Genomic DNA, 25,962 nt, shown 5'->3' on the forward strand with positions numbered 1-25,962 from the left:
CAACCGCGGCGTTCCGTGTGGCCCAGCCGCCTGAGGTGGGTGCTGTCAGGCTGCTGCCCGCAGAGCGCGTGGCGTGCCGCGGCCCCTGGCCGTGTACAGACCCGCCGGTGCCAGCAGGCCCGGCGCGGCCTGACGGTACGGTGTGCTAGGCGGCTCTCGGGAGAGCCAGGCTCGGTGGCTGAGAAGCATCTGAACAGTGTCTAGTTTAGAAAAATCGGAGCAGATTCAGCTATGTCAGGGAACGTTCAAAACCTGAGTGAACCAAGTTTCAGGAAGATTAAAGCAACAGATCTGGCCCAGGTCTTCAGTCAGTGGCTGGGCCACGAGCAGCAGCCGGGTCATGGAACTTCGTACCAGGATGAGACAAATTCCTCTGAGTTGCTCCAGCCATGGAATGCAAGAAGGTCTATGTCTAATAAGTAGACTTATAAATGAAAATTTGTCCAGCCAAATTAATATGAAAAATAAAATATTTATTTTAAAATCAAATTCTATCTAGCCAGCCTGGGGTCGGCCCTGCATGTACAACAAAGGAGGTCAGCCTCAGCAGAGGTTTCCCTCTATGCCCACACACCTCCATCCTGGCACAAGCGGTTTTTATAGGGAAAATTCCGCCTGAGGCCAAGATTTCGGCAGTCAGTCTTTTCTTCTATTCAGAGTCCATATGTTAATAAGATTTTCTTTTTTGGTATGAGGGAGAATAATTCAGTGTCCGGAGTTGTTGAATCCCTTGATGAAATTTATGGGAATTCGGGAAATGTATCTGCCCGAGGATTTCCATGATATCCATCTCGGGTCGTTCACGCGACGATCAGCACCTGGTGTCCCGTACCTTCTTACTTGTAAATCAGTTTCCAATATACACCCAGTCTTGCCTGCGAGGGTGGGGGGAATCCTAATACAAACGTGTATACTCTAACAAATATTCAATATCACATATATCATATTAGAAATGGTGCAAATTATATATACTACATATAACATAGACCTTAAGTAAAAACTGCATAGGTGAGCATGCATGGATTTTGGCTCTAGACTGGTAAATTAAATCTGACAGAAGACTTCTATTTTTTCATTGAAATCCATATGTTAAATTAAAGGAAGCACAGCAATTCCAGCGCTACTGCTGAGTCCTGCATTGAAGGCATTCAGGCTACTGAGTGGATTTTCCCAGCAACCAAGATCAAAGGAGAAAGGGGTGTGTTCACATGTGTTCATGTGTGCTGCACACGAAAAAAGTAAACCACGCATTAAAAAGGCTTTCAATGCTCTTAAGACTAATATGGTGTATGTCTTGAAAAAAGATGGGCACAGGAGTAAGCAGGAGGTACCTGATTAATTTGAGAGACACTGGTTTAAAATAAAATACTTGATCTCAATCCACCCAAATTTGGGGGAAATATCAGAGCAGTTAAGCCACTTATTACAGGGTACAGAGTTGAGAGCTTGTACCCAGTTGGTTGTGCAGCACAAGGATCAAGCTCGTTTCCGTTTAAGGCCTTTACCCATCAGTTTCTGTGAATCCACAGAGCAGAAGAGGTGACAAGAATGCTTGAAAAAATGTGGAATTGGCTTTGTTTGATGGACAGAAATGAAAGACACCACCACACACATCAAGTCATCAGGGAAACGATGCAGCTCCACAACAGACGACAATTCTCCCCTGCCCGGGAGAACGAACGCAAATCATGTTCCAAACCCTCCACTTCCTAGTGTGGCTCCGCGGGGCTAGCGGGGAATACATATGCAGTCCGAGGGAAGCGAGCAGCGGCAGGAACGGAGCCTTTCGGTTTCTGCTTCTTAAGGGGAATTCTATCAAAGGAACCGCTGTTCATTCGGGAGTGCTGCAGCGCCCTTCGCTGCCCCAGCACAAACAAGGGCTCCGCCAGGGGCGGGGTCGGCAGCCACCACCACAGAGGCCCAGCAGAGTAACGGCCTCCACTTCCAACGCTGCGCTTGGCACACGGCGCTCCTTCCACCGATATCTCCGACGATACGCTTCGAACCGAGCTCCTGCAAAACAGCCCCTCCAAACCCACGCCGGGTACCTCCAGCTGAAGGAGCTGCTGAGCTGAACGGAGCGCCGCTCCCGCCTCGGCCCCGCCCCTGCCTCGCGCGCAAATGGGAGCCGCCGCCGTCACAACGCCGCGAGGCAGGGGCGCTGCTGACAGCTCTCCCGCACACGTGACTGACGGCCTGCCACGTGATGTGCCCGCCCAATGGGCGCGGCCACCGCCCCCACCCCCCCGCTCGCGCTCCCGGCAGGCCCCGCGCGGCGCGGCCGGTCTGTGTCGGTAAGATGGCGGCCGTGAGTCTGAGGCTCGGAGATCTGGTGTGGTGAGTGGTGGCGCGGGCTGGGCGGCGGCCGCGGAGTATGGCGGACCGGGCGCCTTTAGCGGAATCAGTCTGCGGCTGCGGAGACGCAGGCGGGACTGTAGCCGGCCCTGGGAGCGACGCAGCGGGAGCCGAGCCGAGTCGGGCTGGGCCGCGCTGGGCGCTGTCAGCCCGCGGTGACTTCGGAGAGCGGCTGTGGGCAGGGTGGGGCTTGGCAGAGCAGTACAGTGGTGCGACCGCTACCGGCTTGCGGGTATCGCCGCCGCCGTCCCTGGGGCGGTGTGGGAGGAGTGGCGGGAGGCAGCCCGGCGCCAGGGCACCGGGCCGGCGGGAGGCGGGCTGGGCTGTGAGCCGGGCCGGCGCTGGGGAGGCTGCCGAGGGCGGCGCATGACGGAAGCCGTGTTAGATGGAAGGATGAGGGAAGCGGGGCGGAAGGACGAGCAATGTGGGGTTCCCTTATAAGTACGGGCTCACCTCCCAAGGGATGCGAGAAGCGTTAGAGATAAGAAAGTATTTATGGAGAGCCACGCAACCGTTTCTTGGCAATGCTTTAATGAAGCAACACAACAATTCAGCGTTTCGTTGCAGATTGGGGTGTCCCTGTGGAAACCCCCAGAAGCTGTTTTCCCTTGTCACTGCGATCTTACCCTCAGATAGTCAGAGCTGTGATTTTGTGTTTCCTGGTCGGGAGAAGTGCGAGAATTCCACCGCGCCCTGTGAGCACCGATTAAGTGCATCGGTTTTGCTGTGCTGGATGGGCTAGGCTCTCCTGCCAGAGCTCAGAGAAGTAGCTAATTTCCAACACATGAATAAACGCATGCATTTATACTGATAACCCAGATGAAAAGAAGCCTGTGCTTCAGGCTGTGACAGCTGCAGCTCTCATCTGAAAAATTTACAGTGCTGGGAAGTTGTCTAATTTATATAGCAAAATAAGTAAAGATTAGCTACTTTTAACGTATTTCTTTCAGATGGGAATTTGGGGAGTGTTCTGCTCTCAGTGCTGGAATGAAGATTATCCTGCTTTAGTTTTGTATGTGACAGCCAGATGCTGTCCCTAGAGCTGTCGCAGAGAACTTTACCAATCAGACAGAAAGGTTTTGCTGAAGTTTTTCCTTAGTACAGGAATGGGAGCACTGAATATGAGACATGGTCATGGTCACAGCTCTTGGCAGTGTTCCTGCCTGCCCCTGGCTTCTGAACCTTCTGTACAGCATTGCCAACTCAGCAGGCTGCAGTGCCACTTGCTGAGAAGTTTTGTTGTTGTGCCCCACAGGTTCTTTGCCTGTCTCTTGCAAGACAGTTACTAATGGGGTTTTGTGACTACTGCAGCACAAGTCAGTGACAAGGGTGAAATAAGGATAAAGCTCACCGGGAAAGCTGGTAAGCTGAGGGCTAAGACTAATGTCTCTTCCTTCTCTGTGATTATTTCTAGTATTGCATAGTTTTCGTAATGGAAACATTTGCAAGTGTAGAAAGTAAGCTTTACTGCCTTTTATGGCTGTTCATATCTTCAGTTAGTGTGGTGGTGAGCACCTGAAGAAAGCAATAATGGAACACCAGTTGAGGGGATCTTGCCATTAATGCCTTCCTGCGAAAATCAGAACCTCGTCTTTCTGTGCTGGGAGTTGGTGGTTGCTCTGCTCTAGAAAGGTAGATAGAAGTTCTCAATCTGAACTTTGGTCTGATTGTCTGCACCAGTGCTTTTTTCAGTTCTGTGTGAAGAAATTTCCACACTTATGGCGCTGCAGTGCCTGTTACTCTTGTATCTTGCAGGCAGTGTTGCTGTTGCTCTTATCTTCAGTTCTGACAGTCTAGCAAGGTCAAACAGACTGTCCAGAGACCTGAGTTAGGTGCAGATGTCAGCCTTCTGTCCTGCCTGGAACAGAAGGTTTTGACTGCAAATTGTAATTCTCTCATTATGGAAAGTGTTTCATAATATGAAAAAGCCGACATTGGGATACTTAGTTTTTTCTCTAATTCTAGTGCCTAATAATTTATTTTTTTTTTTCTGTAGGGGGAAGCTGGGCCGTTACCCTCCATGGCCAGGGAAGGTGAGGTTTGTTTGTATTTATTGTTACTTTCTTAGTTTTTCATGGTTTGTGTTTTTTTTCTTTTTTGTTTGGGTGTTGGTTTTTTTGTGTTTTCCTTCTGTGTAGGGAAAGCTTTGCTTTAAAGCATTTCAGTTGTGGATTAATACTAGTTTTCTTGTTTGCTTATTTTTTTACACATCTACCCCACAAATCTAAAGTGTGAACTAGTTTAGGGCTTTATTTGATATATTATCTCAGTCTGTCAGTAACAGCTGGTAGTTCATGTGGAATGAAAAGCCAACAGAGAGCCAGCTCTGGAACTGATTGTGTTTCCCAAATTTAGTTGTTTAATCCCTGTCACTTTCTGCAAGACATATTTCTTTTCTTCCATAGTAAGTTGGCTAACAGTACTGTGTTAAATAATGGATATAAGGAGTCTGGCTTCCTAAGATACTGCTTTAGAGCTGTCGTTTTTGAGAATTATCTGGTGTAGTTTGATCCTACTTCTGGTTTGGTTGGGTTTTTTTCAGATGAAAGGTTTTTAAAAAGGAATTTTATATGCCATTTCTATTTATTCTACTTCTTGGAAAGACCTTTCTTTTATCTTATATGTCGTATGAGGGCTAAGCATGCTGAGGTAACAGCATGAGTCAGATAAAAGAATAGTCAATGTGGCTGACAACTATAAACATTTGGTTATTGGTTATTATTAAATTAACACCAGGCTCATCTACAGGTGTCACCTGTGTACTGAATGATAGCTTTTCTCCTTGCTAACATTTTAAAGTTGATGAGCAATTTATTCTGGGAGCAAAGACAAAATTTAAATTCTTAAGGTTACCTAAGTGGAAAAAAAATTATTAATGCAAGTTATCCTCCTAATCAGATTTTTTAAAAAATCTATAACAGCTGAAGACTGGGTGGCAAAATCACAACATTTGTCACTATGTGCTTTTTAATTATGATTTCTAATCACCTTTAGATTGTTAACCCACCTAAAGATCTGAAGAAACCTCGAGGAAAAAAGTGCTTCTTTGTGAAGTTTTTTGGAACAGAAGATCAGTATGTACCTCCTTGTTTACATCTGAGAAATACTGTACCACATAATGTGGATCTTTTGTGGAAGAAATATTTCCTAATATTGCAGTGCAATGTAGCACTGTAAAGGATTCTCTTTGAACCACACAATAAAAGCAATTCAATTATTATTGCATGCTATAGCTGCTCTCTGGGGTATATGAAGAGTGTAAAAACTTTAGGATTTGAGTTGTTGTGATGATAGCTCACCACTTTTAGGTGTGACATGACTGTGTCAGATTTTAGCATGTAATGAGAAAGGTACGGCTCAGAGTTGTTTTACTTTTCTGCTGCCAGAGGAATAAAAGTAACTATATAATTGCCATTTGTGAAAAAATATACTGTCCTACATGCTGACTGAAAACATCCTTGCTGTGCTTTTGGAAGACTTCACAGTATAAGAGAACCAAAACTGTTTTAGACTTCTTTTTTGCAAGGCAGAATTTAATGATTTCAAATGCGAACAAAATGTTAAGATTTAAATTATTACAAACTAGGTAAAAAAGCCACTGAGAACTTGGATATTTCATGAAACTGAAAATTATTTTGATAATTTTTCAGTTTTCCTCTTTATTTTCTGCTATTAAATCATGGAATAGAGAAGAAAATTGCAAATATCTGTGGAAGATTAAAAAACCCTTTACTTTCTGGAAGAAAGGTGAAGAAAGAACTAAGGCCATGTGATGAATGTCTCTTAAGGAAATTATTTTTCACTGCTAAATTTATTTTTGCTTAATACTTAAAAATGTTTTTCTATTAAGAAATGAGATCTAAACTTGATGGAGTAGTGTGAATGCTGCATAGTAAAGGGAATGTTTGGATCTCTAGTAACTTGAGGCAGGTGAAGGTTGATTTGAGGCTGGAGAATGCTTTTTGGTGGTGTTATTAAATATGGTTATTTGTGCTAATAAATTCTGAGTTGAAGTGGATTATTTCTGTCTTGATTATTGGTTCTCAATTCTTGTATTTCATGTTATTGAGTCAAATACAGATTTTTTGGTATTAAGACAAGTGGTCAAATGTCTTGGATACTGTAGCTGAGATTAATAACATGATTGCAAATGAAGAGTTCAGAGCTGCACAGTAATTGTGATTTATTACAAGATTCTAGAGCTCTGGCTGGGGCAAATTCAGTCATCTGGCACAGTGAGGTAGTATGGATGTTGCAGTGTAGCCCCTTCCCCACATCTCCAGCTTGTGAAATTTAATTATATCATGCTATATAATCAAGAATTAGAAATTTGCTTGCTTTGATTGGCATACCCTACCTGAAAATTGAATAGAAATAAATGCTATCAACTTTCTTTCAAATAATGTTGATAGAGAGAAGAGAGTGAAGCTTGTGTGCCTTTTCTGTCCTGACTTGGAATGTCAAAAGGATGTGCTGGTTAGAACTGTGCTGTTCTAACCAGTGTGTTGCTTGAGAAAGTTCTCATGTTTGAGCATAATTACCCAAATCAGGTAAAATATTAATGATTTCACTTCAAATGTGAAGATGAAGAGGAAATCACTTTACTTCTTTTGTAGAAGTAAACTAGTGGGTTTTGCAAATACTTTTTTCAGGTGTGTGTATAAACGGGACTTGGAAATCAGTAACTGAGAGAATGTCACCACGTTTTGAGCAGCCTGAGGAACAGTAGAGTGCAGAGCTGTCACTGTTCAAGGGGTGATGAGGAGCACACTTACCCATACCAATGGTCTAGTGCATGTAGCTTCTCTTTTTAGCACCTCACTTTTTCACTATGTTCACATTGTACAATGGCATTTCTGTACCATAGATCCACTGCTGCAGCTCTTACATTACTGCCTTACTCTTTGAGGTTGAACAGGAGAGGATCTGGTCATCAGCTCTTGTCCAGTGTGGTTTTTTTAAGCTTATTTTTAACTGAGGCAGCATTTAAGATTGTTTTTCACTTACTAGTTTGTCTCTGAGATCTCTAGTTCTTTGTCCTGGTGGATCACAAGTACCAAGATGCACTTTTGAAGCCAGGAACCAGAAAGCTTTATACTTTGGGCTTTCTCCATAGCAAAGGAAAAGGAATGAGAAAGAAAGCTAATGAACACGTGCAGTGAGGAGTTGACAGGATGTTCAGAAACCTAAGAGAATGCCTCGAAGGAAGATAACTTATTTTTATTTAGAAATTCAGTACTGCAACAACATACTTTTTTGTATTGTGGGCCAAAATTTTGTTTCCTTTATACATGTAATGAAAAGCTTCTCATGAGCTGGTGCTCTGTGGGTACACAGGGATGTTTGTCACTGTTTGTCATACAGGCAGGCTTTACAGTGTAAGATAATTTTAAGGTGTGTTTCACAGTAATGTCTGGGCAGCTGTGAGAGATTCCCTGAATAGCTGCTGGACTCAGACTCTAGTCTGAATGCAATGATTTGACTTGTTAATAAAAGTAAGTTCTTACAAAAATGATGTAAACAAAGTGAAAGGATTCAGCTTTGCATGCAGGGGCGCTGGGTTCTTTGGAAAGGATGCTGGCATTTTCCAGTCAGTTCTAGCATGTCTTGTGTCTGCAAATGAGACCCAGAATGTTTCATTCTACTTTCTGAAAGTTGATTCCTGATTACAGTTTACAAACAATTGCTATTGTCAATGAGGAGAAAGGTCTTACTATAGAGTTTATTTTGTGAAGAGAGGAGGAACAATCAACATTCAGCAAAACATTACTATTATTTTTTTGTTGTTTTAATCTTCATGTTCAGTTTAACTATATGAGATGGTGCTTACAGTGTCTGAAAATTCAGCCTTTAAATCACTTGCAGAAACAAGACTGCACTGGGAAATATTAAAAATGTATAATCATGGCTAGCCTATGTAACATAAGGATACCTGGGGACAAGAGAAAGTCTGATTGTCCCCTTTTTGCTGTGTGCTAAGAAGTATCATCAGCCATAATAACTGAGGGAAGGGTTTTCAAAACTTACACAGTTCTGTTTTCAGTAGGCTGGAAGTAGCTTTGTAACAGTGTGGTTGATGAACCTAGGCTTGAATCTGGGGAGGGAGAAAGGTGGTTTAATCTCTTGATAGCCACAAGGAATTCAGGCATCAAGGGAACAAAAGGCATTCCCTTAAACCTCACTGAAGAAGTGGTAGAAGAGCTTGTTTGCGTAAAGAAATTGTCACCCACATCTGATGACTTTACCATTTGGTAAATGCCAAGAAGTTTTATTTAGCAGGAGTAGAAACAGGCAAGTAATTTGATTTTCCTTAAAGGACTGCAGTCTTAATAGGACTTCAGGTTAATACTCTGCTACTGTGTAAGTCAGATTATTTAAAACAGCAACCGTGAAGGAAATATTTTTTTTTTCCCTAAAACAAAATTATTGTCTTCATGCCGAATACCTGGGTACATCAGAAATAAGTACAGCAGTGAGCTGTTGCTTTTGTATTAACTCTGTGTTATCTCTATAGTGAGAATACGTAATTTTGGGTTTTTTTCCTACAGTTTTTTTAGACACCTGTGTGCTCAATATATTTGAACTAGGGATTGATAGCTGAGAATTGTTAGGTGAACTTTATTTTCAGCAACCTCTCAAGTAGATCAGTGGTATTGGCTACTTTACCTGGAGGCACGGGACTGTGGGTGTTCCTCATGGTGAAACAAGTGCAGTCACTGGGCTGCCATTGTTTTAAATGCGTCCTGTGATCACATCCAAAAGCTGTTTTGCCAATAGAGAATAGTTCTTAGAGGGGGACAGTGCTAGGATGAGAGGACATAAAATGGAAGAAATAACAAAGTGCCAGAATAAAATTATTAGTGAATTCAATAATGGCAGCCCTTCAGTTTCTAGATGGGAAGTAAGTTTGGACTGTTGTCATCAGTAGAGCTGGGAAGAAAGTGTAGCTGTGTGTTTCTCAAAGCAGGAGGATTATCCCATTGAGAAGGCTGCAGTTTGGAGAATATAACTATAACTGGCTTCTTTTTTTGTTTCAAGTGCTTGGATCAAAGTGGAGCAGCTGAAGCCTTATCACCCACACAAAGAGGAAATGATAAAGATTAACAAGGGTAAGCGCTTCCAGCAAGCTGTGGATGCTGTAGAGGAGTTTCTTAGAAAAACCAAAGGCAAGGACCAGGTGAGTGAGTTCTTTTTCACTGTGTGCTTTAAAACAGGTTTTGGCATGAATGATGATTAGATGCCTTGTTATGTGAAAGAAGTTTGTTGCCTCTGGCAGATTGGGAAGAATTGTGTTTTCCTTCCTTTGGTTTTTGGGGTTTATTTTCTATCCTCTCTTCTTCCCCATTAAATTGTGTTTGGTGGGTAAAGGTGATTATTGGTTTATTAAATGATGAAGAAACTGAAGAGGCTAATTGATCTGCTTGTGATGATTTTATAAATCAATCTTTAGAATTTGGTATCTACTAATCTTGTCTTTAGTATGTTGGAAGTGCACACAGTCCTGGCAAGTCTTCAGGTGGCCTGTTCTGTTACATGCTTACTTAAACTTGTGTGTTTTTGCAGGAGAACTAACTAGGAGCTTCATTCACCAGCTCTAAAAGTCTAACAGATGTAGTTTTCAAGTTACTGAGCTGTTGTTTTACTTGATAGTAATCAGCACAGGGTCCTTCACATCCTTGGTTTTGCATGAAAATCATTCCATCTCTTCTCTTCTTTCCTTACCATCTTCTATTCTATAATCTCTCAGGCGTCTTCCCATAACTCCACTGAAGAGAAGAATCGGCGTAATTCCAGCGAAGAAAGAGGCAAGCAATCTGCTGGTGAAGAGAAACGCAAAGCCAGTTTGTCTGAAGGAAAGGTGAAGAAGGGCACAGGGGAAGGAAAAAAGAGGGTTTCTTCTGTCTCGTCAGAGAGAGGATCAATGTCACCCTTGAAAAGAACCCAGGATCAGAGCCCCCGAAAGCGGGGGCGTCCACCCAAGGATGAGAAGGTTTGTGTTGTGCATGTCCACCAGTGCCCGTGGACTTGGCAGCTGGACTTGAGGGCTGACTGGCACCTTGACTAACAGTCGAGGAGGAAGAATCAGTTCAGTATCCCTTTTTTTTAAGCTTTTCCGTGTTGCTACTTCTAGACCATTTGGCTGCCTGATACCATTGGCAAGTATATTGTTGATTCTTCCTGTGATTTTTATCAGTTAGTTGCTGTGACTGGCTCTGTTTGTATCTTTGAGAGGGCTTTGAAAGCTGTATTAAGGAGATTCCATTCTTCGTCTTGTCATCCCTCAAGTTCAGTTTGTGTGGGAAGGATTAGCAAAGAGGTACAGGTACAGAGGTACATCTGGCTCCTGACTTTTCCCATCTCATCTACTTCATACGATCAAGTGATAAGTAGCTGCTTAAATTCGACCTCAGTACTCGCAAAGAGTGAAATACCTTTAAGGGCTAGGGCTTAAAGAAGAAATTCATAGCCTGGGGAATCCACCAGAAGAATTGTCTTCATTTCAGCTTCTGCGCTTTAGGATATGTTCCCATCATCCATTATAAAGGAGCCTTAATATTTTATTCCTACTACTTCCCTGATATTTCTTTATGTTGTGGCAGCACTTAGTCTACCCCAATTTAGAGTTCTAGCCTTTCTATTATGGAACTCACTGTTGTGGTCTAGCTCTTCCTATTCCAAATTTTGGTGGATTATTACAAATCATATCCTTGATCGACGATTACACCTGAAGACAACTGGGAGACCTCAACTCAAACACCATATGGCAACGTGCTTGCTCACTTGTGCTTCAAGGGGATCACGATGTGCTTCAAGTCTTTTCTTTCAGTCAGGATGCAAGTCAAGATGGTGGTCCTTGCTCTCTGGAATTGTGAATGGATTTGCCTTCGCTGGTTGAACAGCAGACTCTCTCTTGATGTAGTAAAATGAAACTGATCATCTTAGATATTAGCTGTGAAGGCATCATAGAATAGACTCATAGAATATCCTGATTTGGAAGGGACACACAAGGATCATCAAGTTCAGCTGCTAAGGAGTTAAAGAAAATACTGGCTCTTTTTTAGCACCAATGCTTTTGAAATTAGGCTGTGTAACAGATCCCATCAATTTCTTTTGAGGGAAGTTGGAGGAGAGGAGAAATACGTGAATATTTATGAATTAAAACTAATAATTACAGAACTTGTCTTGACTGATGCAGGAAAATGCTTCATTGGCAACATAATTTTCACTTTTCTAAGTGTCTTCCTATAAGCATGTTGTGTCTCTACATATTTCTGTTTAAATAACCCACAAGACCTTTTTTTTTTTTCACTTGCAAAGTGAGACTGTGTCTTTGAGCTAGATTAGTTCCAAAATTAATCAAAACTAATGGCTGGAAGAATTCTGATTGTGCTAACACGTTGCACACATAGGTTTTACTATGTTATCTACCTCAAGACATCAGAGTGCTTTGAGTAAGCTAATTGTGGTAGTTGACATTATTTTACTGGCACATGACAAGCAGACTGGTTTTAAAGTTGCCACACAGTGGTGGCCAGCTGTGTGATAGCTGCCTGGCCACAACCAGGAAATTTAGCAGGATAATGTAGGAAAGTAAGCCTTATTGTTTCTTGAAAGTGACAAAATAATTGCTATGAAAATATAACAATACTGCCTTAATACTGGTTTTCAGCCTATGAAATAATTTTAAAATCCTGTCTTCTTGCCTGGTTCTCATAAATTCCTCAAGTTCTTAGCCCTAGAGTAGAAAACATTTATGTTGTTGGTCTGAATTAACATGTTGATGGGATTAGTGGTTTTTTTCCTCTGTTCCAGTCCAAATTCTGGCTTCCAAGTAATAAAATGCATAAAAATCAAGAATCCAGTTTTTGCTGAGGTGTGCTCTGTCTAGAAAGGCTGTGTGGCCATACATGATCATTCATATACTCTTATTTTTAAGCTTATATTAATATATTTGAAGGAGCAGCAGAACTTCTTAGATATCAAAGCAGGTTTTATCCACACTTTACCAGCTGAAGTATGCAGGACACTCCCTAGACATTACGAGGTTGGAGACTGATGTCTGCATTGTTGTGCTAAAACTTGGACAATTGCATCATTCTTGGGTTACCTCCAAGAGTCTTACTCTGGCTGTTTTTGCAAACAGTGTTCTCTTGTGCTTCTGTGTGGACACTAAGGTATAGTGTGCATTTTCAGGAAGTAATTTTGGAAGGAAGATAATATGACTCCATTTCTGAACCCTCATTTCAGAGGAAGACAGCACGTATTATGTAGAAGTCCTGTGCATTCTCTTCATGTAGCATAAAAACCTAGATGTCTATAGCATATGTCTATGACCTAGAGCATAAAGGCCTATTTTAACCTATATGCTTTGGGGAAATAAAGTTTAATCTGTTCAACAGTAAAAGCCCCAGGATGTTGAGTACTCTCATGATACTACAAACCAGGGCCTGTGGAGCAGATGGGGCAGCCCACATACCAGTTTGTCTCATGGATTCTGCAAACTTGAGATGTGGCTGTCAACCTTACACTTTAAAGGTTCTGATAACAGGTAGGCTATTCTATTGTGACAGGGTAGGATTAAAACAGTTCAGACCTCTGCTTGTAATTATATTCTTCACTCATTTGTTAAGCATTTTGCATCCACCAGAGGAGAATACATGAGCAAGCATGATTGTTTTTTGCTCATTGCATAGGTGCAGTGATTCCTCTTAGATATGAATAGGTGACTCTCCAGAAGCCATAAATCTGGTTGAAATCCTTTGCTGGCAGGTGATGCTTTCCTCACCTCACCTGTGTTGTGAATACTCTGTTTAAATATGAATACTCATGGAAAGGCGTGTTATTGAAATGGAAGGCTTTTGTAGTGCTTTCAGAGCTCTCTATGTGTGCTCAAATGATCATTGTGCTGTGACCAGCTGCTGAGACAGGTTTTAAGCTCTTTCTGGTCCTCCTTCTGTCTCCTTAGGACCTCACAATTCCAGAGTCAAGTACAGTGAAGAGAGTGATGACCGGAACAGTGGCTGGATTTAAATGGCCACCGAGTGTGAGCGAGGTGAGAAGCTTTACAACAACTAGGTTTTGAGTTTCTGGCAGCAAATCTAGAGCCTTTTGTCTCGCTGTAAAGCAGCGAGATCTTAACTTCTTGTGTCATAACATGCTGCAGGATAACAAAGCTGAACAATATCCCAGGTAGTTCAGAAATATGCTGGGAAATGAGATTTCTGTGTCTGCAGAACTACCTGCAAATTCACATTAAACTTGCTGTACTAATGTTTATACTTGCTTCAAAAGCATTTCTGGTACTGACTTCCCAGAAGTGTAGCTGATGTGGATAGTCTCTCCCTGTCTGAATACTATCACATGGGGTGCTTACATTTTATTTCCTTCACAAAGCAGCTTTTGAAAGCCCTTTGATTTTGTTGAATAAATGAGAGATCAGTAAAGCAGAGTAAGAGCAATGTGATTCTTGGCTAGTATGTAGGATGCTCGCTGGGGAGATGAGGGATCTGGGCCTGCAGTCCTTGTTGCTGTTAGGATGGGTTTGCTTATCTCCAGTCAATCCCCAGAATGTTGTTTTATGGAATTACTTAGAAGCTGGAAAATAATTGTTTTCATTTGCCTGGGAGAGGAAGAAGTGGAAGTTGAATTTTCTTCCTCTTATGTTAATGTTGCTTGTATACTTCTTTGGTTTTCCTACATATGTCCAAAAATGAACGATTGAGTTTGAATGACTTTGGTTTTGAGACTGAAACAAAATGTAAACTACTTAATTGAAACAGGTTCCTTGTGACAGCTGATACATTTTATATTTTCTGCCTTATGCTGTTGCTCTCATGCAGCTTAGGAGAGCAAGGAAATTGTGCTATCGTAACTTAGTAACTCCGTGGATTTATTTCTGAGGCTGTACTTTCTCTCTTTGTAGCCTGTGAAGGACAGTGATCCACACTTTCATCACTTCCTGCTGAGCCAGACAGAGAAGGTAAGGATTTGGAAGACGGGATGATGCTGCTGGGTAGGTTGGAGTTCTACCCTTTGCTGGAACTGAATACAAGGAGTATACATAAAGAGCTCCAGAATTCTGTTCTTTAGGGAGTGGCAGTTAGATTAGTTGAAGCACTTCCAAGCCTTAAGATTTAGAGTGATTTAGCAATAAGTACAGTAAATAAGTTTTTAGTAATTCAAGATAATCTAGCACTAGATTTTGACAGATCTGATGTAATAAATTGTGTAGAATGAACAGGAAAAGTTTTTTTGTGTTCAAAAATGCTGTTGTTTGATTGTTTTTGATGGTTATCCAGTCAATTTCTTCATTTGGATAGGCTTGCCAATTCACTGAATGTTGCAAAAGAACTTCCAGGACCAGAAAAGCTCCGTGTAAAATACAGCCTGTTTATCTCCTGAGAGTCAGAAGCCTTGCAGGATTTTATATTCAGCAGTGAACATCAGGAGGAAAAGGAAAGATCGAATTAAGCATAAAAGGATTTATATCTCGCTGAGGATCTGGGCAGAGCCAGAAGGATTAAGAGCTGCTCACAGTGTTATCTAGACAATCTCACAGTAAGCAGCATGGGGAGGAGCAGCCTTTGCCTTAGCATTTGTAGAAAGCCTTCTTTATGCCTTCTCATATTAACCAGAAGGTTTTGGTTCCACAGCTGCAGAGACATAGTGAGCATAGATGTGAGGCTTCATGGCAGGCTTCAGAGAGCCAAGTGTAGGAGTGTAGGGATGGTCCAGGTTCTGGTGCCTCCAGAAGAGCCTGTTATAGGAACTACAGAAGGGAGTTTGCGGTGCCTCTGTTAGAAGACAGGCTGAATTGCTGGGGCAGGTTGGGAAAGAATGATCTTAATATCTTACAGTATATTTTAGGTTTTATTTCCTTTCCTTAAGGGAAGCCCCAGAGTTGTCCTGGTTTGAAGGTGGTGGTGGGTGGGTGAGCTGCCTGTTTGTGGGGAATAAGGATATAGTCGGTTTGCTCAGCAGAGTAAATCAGCACTGTCCTTCCCCTGAGTGCTTTGTCTTTTCCATACAGCCAGCTGTCTGCTATCAAGCAATCACAAAGAAACTGAAGGTTTGTGAAGAGGTAAAGCAAATCTTCGTTTTGATGGATGTTTATTGTTATGAGGCCTTGCAGTTCTTCCAGAGCTGTGCGTTAAATTGCTTTTATTATTATTTTTCCCTCCTCTCTTCCCCCACCACCTCCCCACACCCCACCCCACTCCCTCAGGAGACAGGATCCACCTCCATCCAGGCAGCAGACAGCACAGCAGTCAATGGCAGCATCACACCTACAGACAAAAAGTAAGATCTCCAATACAGTTCAGCCATTTCCTTCCCAGCTCACACATGCAGCCACTCTCCAGCCTGTCACTGAGAATGAATAAACGGAACATTTCCCTTTAACTGCACAATCCTTCTGTCCTTGTGTGAAATTGTTTGGGGGGCAAGGTGGGAGAGAGACAGCTAAAAACAAAGGTGGATATGCAATACAAAATTCAGAGTAAGTTCTGTCCTGGATACATCTGCAATTTGGAGTGTTTCTGCAGTTGCCCTTTTCAGTAGGTCCCACTGCAGGATGTTAGCAGCAGTATTCCTCAGTGTCACATGAGGTAGGAAGATAAAAGGGGATCTGTCTCCAGTAGTGCCTGGCTGGAGTAGACTGGGGTCGTTTAATCGCTCTCTTGAGCATGCAGAAGACAAGAGGAAGAGGGAGGTGTGTTCTTCCATCATGAGAACATGAGCTTTCTAGTTTCTCCTAACACCCCCATTCTCCTTTATAGAGTGAGAGAAGGCTAACTTGAACTTCGTCTGTAACTTCTGCTTTGTTCAAATTGAGTTCATGCCACTCTTGCTGTTTGCTGTTGGGGCAGTTCATATGGGATGTCAGTTCTCACTTGCACTGCAGGTGAACAAAAATAACAATGAAGCTGTTCAGGTAAAGCAGTCTCTCAGGAAAGTGTATCTCAGAGGTGGTTGTGAAGGAGGGAATATCTCTGCTGGTTTCGAGACTTGAAAATAGGTATATCTTACTTGGGCCATGTAAGGAGCCTGTAGTGATTTACTCTGCCCTAAGGACAGAAAGAGAAAAGGCAGCATGGCTAACTGGGAGAGGATAGGTGGCTTGTGAATGCCACAGTGCTGCTGTAGTGTGGCTAATTCTGCAGAATTGACTACTGGGTTTGCCAGGTAGATTTGTTGTGGTCTTACCTTGGATGTAACTGAATGCTTCAGAATCTCTTTGAAAACTGGGAAGCTGCATGATGGGTAGAAGGGTTTTTGCAGTAATATCTGCAAAAGGAATTCCTGTTGCAGGTGATTGTAGGGACTTGGTGGCAGATTCTCTTTTTTGAATGGAGGGGAGCAAAATTCTTTCCAGCTTGCAGGAAGAGGGGAAGGATATTTTCTGGGGCTGATGATGACCTGTACTAGCCTAATACTTCCTTTCTTCCTATGTCTGAAATGGCAGCTGTAGAACAGGAAGTAGGTCTTTGGTCTGGCATGATGCTTAGCACAGTAGTCTTTGCTAAGCTTTATTAAAACTAGGATACTAGTGTATCATTCAATTATACAAGCAAACATTGTATGTGTGACTTAGTTTTAAAGTCAGCAGATTAATAATTAGAAAAGCACCTGCTCATTTCTAAATGTTCCCTTTAACTTCAGTAAGGCAATGACTGTCAACAGAAAGCACGTGAGCAGCAATTTTAGTAAGCCAAAAACCACACACAAACAGTTCTCCCAAAACAAACAAAAAGAACCCAGACCATCCAAATCTTTAATATTTAGGTGATCTTCTGAAATAGGCTAAAGACTTTCTTCAGGAAATTGTTAGGGATGCTTGGTAAGGAAAATAAATTTCAGCTTGCTTTTAAAGCTCAGTATTTGCCCATTGACCTGTGGTTGCTGTAGAACATGTTTGTTTGGGTATTTTTTTTTTGTGCTGGTGATACTCTTCATCATTTCCAGCACCATGAGAAACTTAATACTGATTGCTTTCTCTTGCATTAATGTTTATCTATACCCTCAGGATAGGATTTCTGGGCCTTGGTCTGATGGGAAGTGGCATTGTCTCTAACTTACTAAAGATGGGTCACACTGTCACTGTCTGGAACCGGACTGCTGAGAAGGTAGGCATGTGGTTAAACCTCTCCTAAACATTCAGTTACACCCTGTATCTCATGGAATCATCTGTCAGTAGTGTCTGGGATGGGATGCCAAAGAAACACAAGGATATACTTGACACCTTGTTTTGTCCTATATCCTATGTGCTTGTTGATGGGCATGTGTGACTAGGTGCAGCTGTGGCCTGTTCTAGTGTGGTCACTCTTATGTCAGCAGTCTCACCCCACTGCCATTTTGTATGAGAGGAGAGCTGTCAGAAAAATCACACCTGTGTATATTACAGCCTTATATGTGTTGAAGAATGTGATGTAACATGCCTCTGAAAATACTGCTGATGTGAATTGCCATGCAATGTATTGTGCCAAAAAGGACAGGTGCAGGGAGTTATCGCAGGAGATTGAGGTATGGTAAGATGCGCTGCTCAGCTGCAGGTTAGTCTACATCTGTTGTGCTAGTCATGTGATAACAAGTGTTCTGTCAAAGATCTGCTGTGTCATGAGACCAGGATGGAGAAGGGCTTTACAGGAGTATTCAAAATGGAAATGGAGCTTATATTGCATGGCACTTATATACTAGACAGTGTTACTCTTTGTAGTGGAGGAGGAAAAGTAGGTAGCTGGTGGAGTGTGGTACTTGTAAGATGCTGTGGAATAGCAAAGCAGGAAGTGCACTGTGGTTACTTTGTTAAAAGGGAATTAAAAGATTTATTTTTTCAAGTGCAAAACATGGCTATTATGAGGGGATAGGGTAAGAAGGAGCTAAGATTTGGAAGGAGCAGCCCTCTGAAACACACTCATCTCAGATGTGTATATTCTTGTTACTATCCAGTAACACATGTTGCTATGTCCTTTAACCAATTATTTTTCCTGAAGTCTTCCTTGTTTTCCTAATAATTTCTTGTCAAACCCACAACATTCTTACCATTTCACCTTAGAATTTTGTTTCCTTGTGTCTTTTTTTTGGAGTTCTTCACCTGTTCTTCAGAAAAGCTGCAAAAGAGCCCTGCACACACACACACACGTGTGTGTGTGTATGTAGACAAAGCAACAGAAGAAGATGAAGTTGTTGTGTAATTAACATGCCTGTCTCCTTTGGAGTTGTGTCCAGCAGTGGAGTTTTAACAGCAAAATGCCAAGAATCCATTTGGTCTGCATTTAATTTGTCTTACCTTTGGACTTGTGCCTTTTGCAGTGTGATTTGTTCATCCAGGAGGGTGCACGGCTGGGAAGAACCCCTGCTGAAGTAGTCTCCACCTGTGACATCACATTTGCCTGTGTATCAGATCCAAAAGCAGCAAAGGATGTAAGGATTAGCTCTTATTTTACCTCCACTGGTTGGACTATGAGATGGCAGTCACTGAATATCAGTTCTGATTCCTGCTAACTACAGTAGCCTGGGTCATTGTACATCCTGAGCAGTGCAGCTGTGTAAAAATAAATGTCCCAACAAAAATTAAGCATTTTAAAAATTAAATCTTTGAGGGCAGGTTCTGATAGCCCTCTGGGGGTCTTCCGCTGTAGTGCCAGCCTCAGCTGGACTCCTGCAGAAGTGGGGTTTCTCTGCAGACACCCTATTGCTTTACCACTCTTCTGTTCTCCACAGCTGGTGCTTGGTCCAAGTGGAGTGTTGCAGGGGATTCGCCCAGGGAAGTGTTATGTGGATATGTCCACTGTGGATGCAGATACAGTCACAGAGCTGGCCCAGGTAATTACTGAACTGAGCCTCTTAACAGCAGCAGGTGTTCATTCAGCAGCAGTTCTTCAGGTCCTGTTGGTAATAAAACTGCTTCTAGAGGTCTTTGGGAGAGTCTCAAGTTCCAGGCAAACAAGACAACATGTCAAGTCTTAACCAGCAAACAATGTTGTATGAGATGCTCCCTGGTGATACCAGCAAAGTTGTAGATTTGGCAGAGCTGTTACCTGACACCAGTACAACCAGATAGCCAAATTTTGATCCCCATAGAAATATTTGTAGACAGGTTGGTATTCTGTGGCAAACAGGAGGGTAAAACTCTGTCTGGATTAATGACTGATGAAAGGTATAATCTGCCTAATTTAAGTGCTCTTGTTGGGGAAAATGAATGCCTTCACATTTCATTCTATAGAAATATTACAGGGTTTCTGTTGAAGTGTTCTGATTACTTCTGCTGTGGTATCTGTGATTTCTTTTTGGCATCTTGATTATTCCCCACTGCCCTAAGGCAGCATGTTTGGTTTTACAAGGAAGGGGAACTGGTTTCGGTGAAGTTTTAAGTAGACCTGTTGTTGATGCACTAGTGTGTAACATTAATTCGGAGAATGCAAATCACCCATATTAGTAAACATCTGGTTGAAGAGATCTGTCAGAGGCCTTTACTCTGTGGGAAAGAGGGGAAAATACAATGATCAATCTTCTGGAATTCTTATGCCACATATGCACCTTCAGCATTGATCCCTTGGCCAGTATAGGGTGCCATGACTAAAGCATGCAGTTCAGCTGCTTAAAACATCCACATTAGTGATGGGTGGAGGAGGGTCTTGCCTGGAGTGTGAGGTCAACTTTTGGTCTTAAACACACTTTGCAGGGTATATCACGATAATGCTTTCTTCTCCTGTTGGAGCTATTTTTTCTGCTTTGAAATTCTGTCCTTAGTGGCAGAAATGCCCTAAATTATGTTCCTGCTGCTGTTCATGCACAGCTAACGAGAGATGCTCTTCTCCCAGGTGATAGTGTCCCGAGGTGGTCGCTTTCTGGAAGCACCAGTCTCAGGAAACCAGCAGCTCTCTAATGATGGAATGCTTGTGATCCTGGCAGCTGGCGACAGGGGTTTATATGAGGACTGCAGCAGCTGTTTCCAAGCCATGGGGAAGACCTCTTTTTACCTAGGTAATTGAAACATGGAGAGGCTGATAACAGTTTCTTAGTACAAGGACTGAGAATTTCAGCAAGGAGTCTGAGATGTATATGTCATCTTTATCTTTTCTCTGTGGGCAGTGTGGGAAATTGGCTTGCTGCTCTGGAACTTGGCCAGTTTCAGAGCCTGCGGGCTAAGGTTTCCTTTTTAAATGCTGGCTCATTTTGGAGGATCTGTGACACTTTTGGTTTAAATAATATTTTCTTATTATTTCTTCATTCCTTTGAGTAATTGAAAAATGAGAATATTTTCTGAAGTCTTTCAGGGCAAGGGAGAGCTGCCAAGTGCTTGATGACAGAAGTCTAGCAGTGTTACTGCTGTGTGGGCTGGGGAAGCAGGGCTGCTACTTCTCTTCTGGAGGAATCTAAATGATGTGTCTTGCTCCCAGGTGAAGTAGGCAATGCTGCCAAGATGATGCTAATTGTGAACATGGTCCAAGGCAGCTTCATGGCAACAATAGCAGAAGGACTGACTTTGGCTCAAGTGACTGGCCAGTCCCAGCAGACCCTTCTGGATATCCTCAATCAGGGACAACTTGCCAGCATCTTCCTGGACCAGAAGTGCCAAAGTAAAGTTCTCTTACATTATTTTCTTGCAAGTCATTTTTACAATCTAGCAGCTTTTCAGGTAGTGGCAGAAGGTAGAAAATAACAATCTCATCTTTGTCAGCCTGGGATAATGGTTATTTTAAGCATTCTTGAAATGAAGAGCTGAGTTCCTATTCCTTCCCTTCATAGCTAGGACTTCTGAGAATCTGAGTTAGGACTGCTTAGGGCTTAAGTCAGGATTTCATTGGGGTAGGGTAACAAGTGAAATGGAGGGCAAGCTGCTTAGAAATCTGAGCTCACTTTGTCGGTGGGCACTAGTGACATCAATCTGCTGTGGCCAAATGAAGATAGAGAGTTGAAAAACAGGACAGCTAAAAGCAGTGATCAGCAATGAAAAACGAGATTGGTGTTGAATTGCAGCCCCCTGCAAAGTGGGTTTGGCTTACTTTTGTCATGCTTAATTTTGCATGGGTTCCTCTCCACAGATATCTTGCAAGGAAACTTTAAACCTGATTTCTACCTGAAATACATCCAGAAGGATCTTAGATTAGCTATTGCACTGGGCGATTCTGTCAACCACCCAACTCCCATGGCAGCTGCTGCCAACGAGGTAAGAGTTGTTCAGTGTTCAGATGCGTTCTTCAATATTTATTGAACAGAGCCATTTGTCAACCAGAGATACAGATCAAAGAATTATGTTATCTCTAAGACAAGGGAACAGTGATTGAAATATTTTTTTACTAGGGTGGCATTAGATTTTTTTTTTATTGTAGAGACCCTTAGAATGTTATATCAGGAAACACAAAGACCTGGCATTTTCTGATCTGCACTTGGATTATTTGACATACTGTGCAGTTCACTGGTGCAGTGGTCAGCAAAGGAGATTTTATGCTGGGAAAAGGCTTCACATAAGAGCAGGCTCTGATCATCTTCTGATTTCTCTTTAGGTCTATAAACGAGCAAAAGCATTGGACCAATCTGACAACGACATGTCCGCAGTGTACAGGGCCTACATCCATTAGGCTGCACCCTTCTTACTGTTCATACAATGATAATTGATTAATATTATTATGATACTGGGTTTTAACTCTGGACCAGTCCATCTCTGTCTTTCCATTTCCTTTTATACACAAACGTTGAGACCTGCTGTGATGAGCCTTCCACTGTGGCAGGAGGAGGGAGGAGGGGGCTCAGATTGTTGCAGTCTAATTAGAAAAATCCATGCCATGCACTGACAGTCATGAGACGAAACAGCGGCAATTGTTCAGAAGCTCTGAGGCAACTCTGCCAGAAATCTGCTGCTTGGCTGCTTTAATTTTCCTCTTTGTTTGCTAGTCCAAGATGCTGTTTCTAGCGATCCCTTTTCTTATTTGCTGTGAAATAATGCAAGTGTTGGACTTTCTGCATCAAGGGGACAGGGTGACATGCATCCATCTACCTGTGAATATCACTCAAGTCCTTGGTCCCAAGTAAGGTGAGGAGCATTCCTGCTAATTAGCCACTGTTGTAGAGAACAAAGCACCTCCCATGGAGGAGAAGGGCAGTTCCAGAGGGTAAGGGGAGTTGAGTTAGTCACTGTCTTGATTCAGTTTCTTTTTAGACTTCCACTTCCCCACCTTGATGGAGAAATTCCTGCACTGTTAAAGACAGCACATTGCATCCATGTCTTCCCCTGTACAGACAACTACTGCTTAGGGAGCACAAACTGTACTGAAAATAGGAGAATGCCTATGTCAATGAGGCTCCTGAAAGGCTTATCATAGCCCATCCAAAACATCATTGGAAAGTAACACGTTTTCATAGAAAACTGCAAGAGAAACACAGTGCCTATAAAACTGGGCTAGAGATTTTAACTGTTCCTGGCCTTAGCTTATGTTATGTTACTACTGTTTGGTTTTTTTAACCCTTGTAGTCAATAATTACAAAGGTGTTTTGGATTGCAGCAGTGTCACAAGCAGAGTGGTGAGTCTGAAAGGGGAGAGAAGAATGATCCAAGAAATTGAGATTCCTGAGCTCCTTTCCACGCTCTCTGGCCTTTGCATGGTTGTCACATCTCTCAGCCTGTTTGCCCATCTATGAAGGTGGGTGATGGTTACCTACCTCACAGAGATAATTTGTGTACGGACTAGTGACCTTTATACATGTCAGATTTTCCATACATGTTCTTAATGTTACTATTTTGGGTACAAGATAGCAGAGCATAAGCCTTCTCCCTGTATCTGTGAACTCTGCTTATGGCCAGATACCAACTTCTAGGAAGACCAGTAACTGAGATTGGGGAGGCTAAGTCCACTGCTGAGCTTTAGAGATGGGCAACATGAACTGCAGATGCCAAGGCTGGAGATCAGAGATCCTCTCAGTGTAGATAGCAGAGCAACCCAGAGTCCAAAGGATGCCTGTCACAAAAAAAAAAAAATGCACAGAATGTGGTGGTTTATTTGTTTTTTGGTTTTTTTCCAATTCTCAGTATTAGCCTTTTGGGAGTGTTTTTGCATTTTAAATTCAAGAATTAAATGCCAGTGAGAAACCTTGGCCAAAATCATTTCTCAAGTGTTACAATCTCCTTCCTCCCTTGGGCTGGGATTCTGAAAGGAGAGAAGACAGATTCAAGTTAGGTTGTGTTCCTGACATCTGCTCCTGCCACCTTATTTTTTTTTCCAGGAACTTAATGGTTGTGTAAGGAAATTTCCCCTGGGTTAGGATTTCTTACCAGTCCTGCTTTGTGCAGCATGTGTGTATGGTTCAGGGACACCTTGTTAAGAAAGTGTCACATACTCATTTTGAATCACAACATCTAATGCCTTATGCTGTAAATATTATTTTGATTATTTTATGTCCTACGATGACTGTTCTTTGCGGGCTAATGCTGCATTACTTTTATCCTGTAGTGAACATCTGGCAACTGAGCTGTCAGACCACACTGCCTGTTGGCCAGTGTGTGGGCGATGGTAGTTCTACACCTGTGTTCCTTTGGCAATGCCACTGCAATTCTGTATGTAGGTATTTGCATTAAAGGCACATAAAATTGCCAGGATAGTTAGCCATTGACCTGCTTTGGCACACTGTTTTTCTCCACCCAGAATTACACAGTTAGCATCTGAAGTCTTTTGTTAAACGTTTCAGTAAAAAAATATCTCATACGAATTGTGCATTGCAGGCATCTGGGGGAAGTTATGGATTTGGAGGCAGGAAATGAGACTAAAGGAAAAAATCTTTGAGGTCCTGTCCCACGTGCAGTTGAGCGTGAACTTTGCTGAGCCAGTTCAGTGACATCCCCCACTTGTCCCTGCTGTCTTGGGCCAGAGTGACGGTGAACGGGTGTGAGCAAAGGTAACGGAGGATCTTTGTTAGTTTGTGGTGCCTCTGCATTCAGAGAGAATGCCAAAGGGGCTCTCAAGTCCTGTGACAGGTATTTCATAATTAATTCAAAGGACCAGTCCCAAGGCAGCTCATAGCTGCAGGGTTTGTTTCTAGAAATACAGTAGTTCCCAAAATGGAGATGGTTTGTCTGTGCGAGTGGCAGATGTGGAGTAGGAGGGGTCTGACTGCAGCTTTCGGTCTGTGGGTGGCTGTAGAGTGGCTGCAGTGCTGCTTGGACAGCTGTACAGTCACAGGTGTGCCCAGGAGGAGCAGGAGGAGACCAAAGAGCTCTGATGTGGCTGTGAAGAGAAGGGATGGAAATGAGGGAATCCAGACTGTTCCAGATGCCACTTGAGATTGCTGTCATTCTCACTCAGATTCTTGTATTTATGTCTATAGCCTCTGAACATGGATTTGAGTCTGTTCCTAGGCCTGAGATTTTGGGGGAGGGAAGTGGGGGAAGCAGTGGATTGAGACATGCTCTAATAAAACTCGCTAGTTAAATGTTGTCCTAATATTGTTGACAATTCTGTAAAGTTTCTTTTTATGAAGATTTGTTTTAGAAGTTTGCTTTTTTTTTGACTCCCTCCTTTTTAAAGAGAAAATGTGACACTTGTGAAAAGCTTGTAAGAAAAGCAGTTTCCTTTTTCCTCGATGATAGATCCCATAGTTCATTAAGGTTGTGAATTTTTATTTTCCTGCCTTGTTTTTAATTAACATTTGTCATTCAGAATAGGATGTGTGGAAATGTTTAAATGGCAAAGACTTTTTTTTTTTTGTGCAATTAACAAAGCTACTGGCAAAAAGAATAAAACCTTTCTTGGTAACAGAATGTTCTTGTGGCATTTTCTAAAGCGTGTCAGAGCTATCTTGGGGCATTAAGGAAGTATGTGTTCCTCAGAACATTAGGAACTCAGAGCTGCTGAAAACCAAGTAATCCTGAGAGCACTTCAGTCATTGCTCAAGCTTGGAACTGTCAGTGAGGCATTACAGAGGATGAGTTTGGATAAATTCCATGCTGTGTGCAGAGGGTCACATGCATCTGGGATGAGAGGAGAATCCTTGGTTTTAATGTTCCAGTGTTGATGATAACTTCTATTAAGTTTTGGGCTGGGATATTCATCCTTCTGGCATTTGTGGTTTTTTTGAGTGTGGTGGAAGATTCATGTCCATCACAGGAGAATGGAATGAGATGAGCATTAAGGATCTTCTCAACCCCACCCATCTCATGATTCTGTGAACACTAACTCAGCAGTCAATTGGGTATTCCAGGATAAGATCTGTAACTGAAATGTTTACAAGCTCTGAATACTGCTCGTGGATAATCAGACAGTTGGACAGTAGTAGCTGTTCCTGCCCTGAGGCACGAGGATGAAATGTAGATAATAGTGGGTTTCGAGTGCAGTGAGTTATAGCTGCCCGAGGAAGCACTCTTTCTGAAGCACGGGCATTAAAAGCAACAGATAGGAAGTCGAGAGCTGTGCTTGCAGCAGGAACTGGGGCTGTTGGAAGCTTTCCCTACCCTGAAGGATCATTCCCATCTTCCACCCGCCCAGGGGCTGGTGTGGTGAAGGTACTATGCCGTCACCTCTCGTCTCGCTCGCAGTACAACCGTTGTGAAAGGGAACTCGTCGACTTCTATACAAAGACCTCACTTCCAGCAAAAATGTATTTATTTTAAGAAGT

The 25,962-nt window shown here is 42.5% G+C and overlaps 1 protein-coding gene across 9 annotated transcripts; it reads left to right on the forward strand.

Annotated features, from left to right (window-relative positions):
* GLYR1 (glyoxylate reductase 1 homolog) lies at nt 1-25,108 on the forward strand. Of its 9 annotated transcripts, none has more exons than XM_021529597.3 (17): nt 2,271-2,337; nt 3,611-3,717; nt 4,352-4,388; nt 5,350-5,429; nt 9,394-9,532; nt 10,103-10,345; nt 13,322-13,408; nt 14,279-14,335; nt 15,386-15,436; nt 15,581-15,654; nt 17,381-17,480; nt 18,667-18,777; nt 19,078-19,179; nt 20,178-20,340; nt 20,757-20,936; nt 21,402-21,526; nt 21,864-25,108. In XM_021529597.3, exons 5-17 carry the CDS (start codon nt 9,446-9,448, stop codon nt 21,936-21,938), a joined length of 1,455 nt encoding a protein of 484 aa, XP_021385272.1. In that variant the 5' UTR covers nt 2,271-2,337; nt 3,611-3,717; nt 4,352-4,388; nt 5,350-5,429; nt 9,394-9,445; the 3' UTR covers nt 21,939-25,108. The 9 variants fall into 9 exon arrangements, with proteins under 9 accessions (XP_085447965.1, XP_085447966.1, XP_085447964.1 ...); XM_085591842.1 differs by having other exon boundaries at nt 2,276-2,294; XM_085591839.1 differs by lacking the exon at nt 3,611-3,717 and having other exon boundaries at nt 1-2,294; nt 19,081-19,179.
* The last annotated feature ends 854 nt before the right edge of the window (nt 25,109-25,962 follow it).

The sequence above is a fragment of the Lonchura striata genome, chromosome 14 (assembly GCF_050655825.1).
Source record: "Lonchura striata isolate lonStrDom1 chromosome 14, ASM5065582v1, whole genome shotgun sequence".
NCBI lineage: Eukaryota > Metazoa > Chordata > Aves > Passeriformes > Estrildidae > Lonchura > Lonchura striata.

What these genes read in the sequence shown, in the direction of transcription:
- GLYR1 (XM_085591839.1), top strand. Translation starts at nt 2,122, where the DNA reads ATGGGAGCCGCCGCCGTCACAACGCCGCGAGGCAGGGGCGCTGCTGAC. An exon ending in TTTTTTGGAACAGAAGATCA is followed by an intron (nt 5,430 to 9,393) that starts GTATGTACCTCC and finishes TTTTGTTTCAAG; the next exon opens with TGCTTGGATCAAAGTGGAGC. An exon ending in GGAACCGGACTGCTGAGAAG is followed by an intron (nt 17,481 to 18,666) that starts GTAGGCATGTGG and finishes TGCCTTTTGCAG; the next exon opens with TGTGATTTGTTCATCCAGGA.